Source organism: Grammomys surdaster, unplaced genomic scaffold (genome assembly GCF_004785775.1).
Source record: "Grammomys surdaster isolate TR1022 unplaced genomic scaffold, NIH_TR_1.0 130, whole genome shotgun sequence".
In the NCBI taxonomy this organism is placed as follows: Eukaryota; Metazoa; Chordata; class Mammalia; order Rodentia; family Muridae; genus Grammomys; species Grammomys surdaster.
The window spans coordinates 23,010,407-23,017,719 of NW_021604588.1; the positions used below are offsets into that span (position 1 = coordinate 23,010,407).

Consider the following 7,313-nt stretch of genomic DNA (forward strand, 5'->3'; position numbering starts at 1 on the left):
TTACACATCCGTACACTATGCTCTGACTGTATCAGCACTTACACATCTGTACACTATGCCCTAACTGTATCTGTACCTACACGTCCTGTATACATCTCTAACTGTATGAGCCACCTCAGCCACCATAACTGTAGTACTCTCTACTAAGCCACCTCTCCAGTCCCTCACGGGTTCCTTTTTGAGTTAAGTTTTTTGTATGTTTGAGTGGAGACTTAAGATTAACTTTTGTAGCCGGGCGGTGGTGGCACACGCCTTTAATCCCAGCACTTGGGAGGCAGAGGCAGGCGGATTTTTGAGTTCGAGGCCAGCCTGGTCTACAGAGTGAGTTCCAGGACAGCTAGGGCTACACGGAGAAACCCTGTCTCAAAAAACAAAAAGAAACCAAACCAAAACAAAACAAAACAAAAGACTAACTTTTGAAACGTAACTAGAATAGCATCACAGGTTTGTCACAAAGCTTAGGTGAATCATGTCTTACAAAGTGTCTGCTAAGTTTTAACCAAAGACTTTACCTGTCCACTTCGTACGATGGAGGGGGGGAACGAGAAGTAGTAACCAGCCCTTACTCCTTCCAGGGCTACAGATGGCCGGCCGTCAAAGGCGTGCAGCAGAACGTGCTCCGCACCTATCAAATCAAACACAGACCACAGCTCCATGCTGTCTCCAGCAGAGACTTCCCATTGGTCAGACTAAACAGAGATCTGAATTTAAGTAAATATTTATCACGATGCAAAGATCAGACTCCAGTGCTTCTAAAGTTTCAATAAACAGATAATGTTTAGCCAGGAGAAAAATACGTTTTTAATCTTCAGAATAAAATAGTCGAATAACATTGAAATGCAGTTTTTAAAGCAGTTACCTAAACTATCTACACCACTGTCTTTTCTATGTCAGCTGTCAAATTATTATTCCTATGAGAAGGGTTTCAGGCAAACCCTTTAATTTTCCTAAAAGAAATGCTAGTTGAAAAAAAAAAAACAAAACAAGAATTCACAAATTAAACAGGCCAAGGCTCATAAAACCAACCCCTAATCTGTGTGCGTGCGTGCACGCGTGCGTCTGAGGACCACACCCAGAAGGCCCTTATACTTATGCTCACACTGGAGCATCCCTCTACCCCTAAGGCACACCTTCCACACCAGCTCCAGCCCTTACAGGATAGTTGTACAGCCTGCGTAAATCATGTGTTCAGTGACTCCAGAGGGCTCAGTGCTGACAAGTCCATCACTGCCACACCTCTAACTGCAGGGAGTTTCATTACTTCACCATCTGAGTTTCAAGATGTGTGAATATTCATTAAGATCATAAATTTGTTGTACAATTGATTTAGTAGCCACACCCAATCAATGTGGGTTTTTTGTATACACACACAACTGTAGACTAAACACACCTGTACATGTACATGAACTGCTTCTACACCCGATAGAACTTTTTAATGCGTATAGGAGTCTAAAAGTAAGGTGTATTTCTTATTGAGGATGGCATTTTAACCTTGGGAAAAGCATTGTGTTCAGGTTAGGAAAGCCAGAGCAGGTGAGCATGCTCTTTATACACCACGGCCGCAATCTGCACAGTAATGTTTGCTTTGTTATTTACTTATTATTTTCATATATTAACTCATGGTGTGCATGTGTTTGTACAAGTACCACGTGTCATGGCAGAGGTCAGAGGACACCTCCCCAGAGACCTGGTTCTCTCTTGCTCCTTATGAGATCTGAGAATTGAACTCTGGTCATCATGTTGGTGGCCTCCAAAGCAAAGACAGAAAACAAGCCGACCACAAGCAATGAGTCCCTTTCGCCTTATTTTTTTCTCTTCGGAGCCAGGGGCTGGAGAGATGACTATGTGGTTAAAAGTTCCCCGCTGCTCTTGCAGAGGACCTGGGTGAGTTCCCAAAACCCACTCGGCAGCTCAGAGCTGTCTATAACTAGTTCCAGGGGACCTGATAACCTCTTTGGGCCTCTGAGGACACCTGGCAACAGATCCAGTGAACGTGCATAAATACAGGCAAGGCACTCAAACACATGAAATAAAAATGAATAAATAAATCTTGAAAAATAAATAGAAATTGAAGCTTCACGTTCTCATCTGCTCCCGTCGAGCCGGACGGACACATAATTGCACAACATAACGTAAGTGTCACCCAAGCTCATCCGGTGGGCTCTCCTCCGCTCTCCATGCACTCCTAGTCTTTAAGGGACCAAAGGGAGACACAGTGCTCCTTAGACCCTCCACGGAACTGTGATGCTTCAATGTTAGGGATATGAGTACCTTGTTCACGTAAGAGGTTGATGGTGGGTCTTCCAGCTGAACGTGAGTGCACATTTCTGTTTAACAACAACAAAATACCTTTGAAGACTTTAAAAATGGAAAAATGCTGTTTTGTTGTATTAAAATCATTCGGTAGGTCAGAGAGACGAGTCAGTGACTCTCGCCAAGGACCAGGATTGTCCCAGGCATCCACACAGCAGCTTAACAACTCTAAGTGCAGTTCCAGGGGGTACCACGCCCTCTGCTGGCTTCCACAGGCACTGCACAGATATGGTCCTCAAACACACGTGCCACACACAGAAAGAATGGATTTTAAAAAGTAACTCAGAGGAAAAGAGATATAGAACTCAAGAGGTCCAACTGTTACAGGATTTTCTGTGTAGTTATGAGTAGAAAGACAGTTCACCCACAGAGGCACATTTAGTCTTTTGGCCAGTTGGATTTGTTTGATCAGGACTTGTCTTTGTTCTTCCTTCGCCTCATCAGTGCCTGCATACCTGGGGGAGAAGTCTAGCCCCACCTGCAACAGGAAGACAAAGTAGAATCACATGTTCACGTGCGATGAGCCCAAAGACACCATGAGCCGGCACACGGACCGCGGACATCGCTACTCAGCAGCCACATTAGAGTGTTAGCCAAGTATATAGATAAGCTAACAGGATGATATAATTCAAGTACCCCAACTTCTAAGTTGTTTTACATTTCTGGTGGGGTACAACAGAGTTAACATTCACTGCGTATGTCCCGCACCTCAGCTTGGTGCAGCAGCCCTGCTCACAGGCAGAAGTCAGGCCAGCTCACTTCACTGTGAGCAGAGCAGGTTACAGAAGACCACGCCCACTGCTGCAACCTGGGCGGGTACTCTATGAGCTCCATTCACAATGCATCTTCTTATCTTTTATATTTAATGGGAAGAGGTACATTTTACTGTGATAAAAATTCTCTAGCATTATTAATACTTTGAGTGACAGGTCTTTAATCATAAACTTAAGACTAAAGGATGCCTTTATGTTAGCTATGAAGCGTTTTGGGTTGTTTTTTTTTCAATTTTAAAAATTACATTTATTGGGTGGAGGGTCGCACATGGAGGCCACAGTGCACATGCACAGGTCAGAGGACAACTTTCCGGAGTCAGTTCTCTCTTCCCGCTGTGTGGACCAGGCTTGGTGGCAAGTGCTTTCTGCTGAACGATTTCATGGCCCTCCCTCTACAGGCTGACTTAGCTTCTCAGAACAACGGCCACACTTAAGCAAAAGCAGCGTTTTTAGAAATATTATTACATTATCGTTGTAAATAGAAAAATGCATTACGTCATCATTTAGACAAGCCTAGGGTAAGGCTTTCCATTGCTCCATTCCCAAGTGGTCTTGCTTACCGCAGAAGTATCAAGCTATTGGCAGGCTGAACACGGTGGTAAACCTAACTATCCAAGTCTGTTATCATCACTAGTACTGAACTAAGGATTACTTCATATATCTCATGGAAGTCTGAATTAGACATCACATGATTAGCAAATGGGTTTACCTCTCCAATTGCCAACAACCGATCCTTGTAATTCTCAATAATAGGCAAAGCTACATCCAGATCCTGCAAGGAAAAAAATGTCAATTTGTAAATGTCCCAAGTAGGAATGCTAGTTCGTCAGCTGTCGTGCGCCAGGCCCTATGTCATACTGGCACCTCACACACTTGAATCTCTCACCCAACCTATCCATAGGAATTACCACCTCCATCACACCAGCAGCTCTAGCTAGAAACCTGAATGGGAACATCCACACGTGTTCTAGTTACCAGGATGTGAAGATCTCACTTACACACAGCCCTCTGCTTAGGAGGAGACATGTCCTCACAGGTCTGATTTGGAGTTCCGTGGTTGTCATGCACACGGCTCTGTCTCCTCCTAGGCAGTGGTTTGTCAGTTTATAATTGCGGCAGAATCATATTCCCTTTGTTCTCTTTGCCTTGATTTGTCTTCATAATCCTGCTTGGTCAATCTTAATAAGAGTTTAACAGTATAAACAATGCATTTCACATATGAGCTTGCCTGGGAACTGCTGTAGTGCTGGGCTGTTAATTTCAGGGATACTACCTTATGCATTTAAAAGAATTTGGCCTGTGGTGGCTTTCTAAGGTGAAGACAAAATTTAGAAATTGCTTGTAGGTAAGATTTTAAGGATTTGTTTATTGCTAGCTGGGCAGTGGTGGCCTTTAATCCCAGTACTCAGGAAGCAGAGGCAGGCAGGTCTCTGTGAGTTCGAGGCCAGCCTGATCTACAGAGTGAGTTCCAGGACAGCCAGGGCTACATAGAGAGAAACCCTGCCTCAGAAAAACAAAACAAAAAAGTTGTTTATTGTATGTGTATATGATGTATGTGCTTCAGAGAGCTCGGTGTGCCATGTGTGTGCAGGTGCCTGAGGAGTCAGAGGGCACCAGAACTAGGTATCTCAGGTGGTTGTCACCCTGATGTAGGTGTTGGGAGTCCAACCTTCGATCTCCACAAGGGAGGCGTGTGCTTTCCACTGAGCCATCTTTTCAGCTCCCTGTGGAACATTTTAAACCATTTGGTGGATTATTTTCAGAACACATAAACTGTAAAGTTCTTCCATTGAAGAAAATCAGAATAAGAGAGAATCACAGAAAGGAGGGAAGTAGATGACAAAGGAAGAAGAGATTTATGTTTATGGAGAGAGGGAGGCGGGGCTGAGGGGCAGTAACTTAAGGTCCCAGAGAGAGACAGCAGACTTATCAGGGAGAATTCACACTGTTCTGGAGAGCCAGAGGTGTAGGACCCCTAGTGGAGAAGCTGTCTGGCAACAGCTGGGGTAGCTTTCAGACAAGGCCTCTTAGTGGACACCCAGACTACTCTGCCTCTGGGACCAGGGATCCAGGAACAGAGGGAGAAATAGCTGACTTACAAAGTCTGAATCAGAAAGGGGCTGAAAGTTAAGGACAAAGATCGAATGTGGAGACTTGCGTCTCCCAGAGTGTGTTCTAGTTATGAGAGAATAAACTAAACTCATGGGGAGGCCATTCAAATGTCTGAAGAACGAACCAGAAGGCTTCTGCCAAGTCAGGAGAGAAACAGAAACTGAGGCTATAACCTGACTCAGATCATTTATTTAATGCATACAAATGCACTTCACATGTTTTAAAAACTTGTTTTTATTATTTTAAATTGTGTGTATGTAGGTGCCCTCAGAGGCCAGAGGTACTGGGTCTCCTGGAGTTAGAGTTACAGGTAGAGAGGGTGGGAATCGAACCTGGGTCTTCTGCAAAACCAGTATGAATTCTTAACCACTGAGCCATCTCTCTGGCCTCTGGATTTTTAATTTTTTAACTGGGGATTGAACCTAGGACCTCATCTATGTAGGCAAGCACTCCTCCACTGAGCCCATCTCTCTCTGTGATTTTTAGCTAAGGCAGTCTCACTTTGAGACAAGGTCTCCCACTGGGACCTAGGGCTCACAGGATGGCTGGCCGGTGAGCTCTGAGGATCCTCCTGTCACCACCTCCATCCTGTTACCACCTCCGCAGCACTGAGAGTTCTAGTGTGCGCCAACACCCATGGTTATCTTACGTGTGGTCTAGGATCACACTCAGGGCCTCACACTTGCACGACAAGCACTAACCCACTGAGCCATCTCCCCAGCCCTCCCATCATTCGGGGGGAGGGACAGGGCAGTGAGCAAAGCAATGTGATGTGGTTAAAAACTATGGAGAGAGTAAATCCATAACTCCACCATATCATTACAGCATACAAGCTTGACCTGATCAAAGGTCCTGTTTCTTTGTTTCCGGTTATTAACTTAGAATACAAGTCAGAAGCTGGGTTTGGCAGCACAGGCTGCAGTTCTAACAACTCGGGAACTGGAAACGGGAGAATTGGGAGTTCAAACCCTGCCTGAGCCTGAGTTCAAGGCCAGCATGGATGATTCAGTGAGACCCTCTCTCGGAATAAGACACTTGGCCAAGGTTACAGCTCAGTGGCAGGATGCTTGCCTAGTGTGTCTGAGGCCCGACCCCCAGCACTCCCATCCCCACATCCTAGGACTAGAACTTAGAAAGCAGTGTGGGGTGACGACTGAGTCAGTTACACTAGTTATGCCTCTTATTCTACGTGATGTTTACCTTTAATGTCACACTTCTTGGTTTTTCTGGTGGAAGTTCTTGAACTGGGTGAACCCCCAGACATGGCAGGATGAATCCATTATACCTACAAAAGTAGAAAGTTAAGAAAACATCAATAGGCCAGGAGACCACAGTGTCCCTAAAGATAGAAAAGGAAATGCCCTGCCTTTAGGGCTGAGATGATTTTCCTCCATTTTTTATTTCCTTGGAGACAAAAGTCTTGCTATGTAGCCCTGGCTGGATTGGAACTCCATTTGTAGACCAGACTGGCCTCAAACTCAAATCCTCCTGCCTATGTCTCCAGAGAGCAGGATTAAAGGTGTGTGCTATCATGCCTGGTTCTCCTCATTCTTTTAACATACAATTCTGTGACAGTGTGTCAATTGGACATGACTATCTTTCTTCATAAGTCTTTAAACCTTCATGAGAGCAGCTGTCGAGCCCATGCTTTGGTCTCAGCACTGAGAACGCTAAGGGGGGAGGGGTGCTTGAGGTCATGAGGTCAAGACTTCACTTAATTAATGACATTCATTAAAAGTAGCATCAAAGCTGGAGAGGTGGCTCAACCGACAAAGCTCAAGGCTGGAGTTCTGCTCCCCAGCCGGTAGCCATGGGGCTCCCCATACTCTCAGCACTAGGGAAGAAGGAGTGGCAGAGAGGCGGGGCATCCCCAGAATAAGCCAGGATAACGAGACTAGCCAAAATCAGTGGTTTCGTGAGTGTTCTTGGTTTAGTGAGGATCTGCAATAAATAAAGAAGAGAGCCATCAAAGAAAATACCTAATGTCAGCCTTGGGTATCCACATGCCCACATCTGCACGCACATCTGCATACAGATGTAAATACACACCACACACCACACACACCACGCCATACACATACACACCACACACACACCACACACACACACACACAC

The 7,313-nt window shown here is 45.2% G+C and overlaps 1 protein-coding gene across 2 annotated transcripts in view; it reads right to left on the bottom strand.

Moving 5' to 3' along the window:
• The window catches only part of Tatdn3 (TatD DNase domain containing 3), a 15,416-nt gene that overhangs the window by 4,867 nt on the left and 3,236 nt on the right, over window positions 1–7,313 (bottom strand). For both annotated transcript variants that reach the window (XM_028758992.1, XM_028758999.1), the window contains exons 4-8: window positions 6,399–6,483; window positions 3,796–3,858; window positions 2,682–2,791; window positions 2,272–2,327; window positions 513–625 (exon numbers count right to left, since the gene is read on the bottom strand). In XM_028758992.1, coding sequence (XP_028614825.1) covers window positions 513–625; window positions 2,272–2,327; window positions 2,682–2,791; window positions 3,796–3,858; window positions 6,399–6,483 — 427 coding nt within the window. The remainder of the gene's footprint in view (window positions 1–512; window positions 626–2,271; window positions 2,328–2,681; window positions 2,792–3,795; window positions 3,859–6,398; window positions 6,484–7,313) is intronic.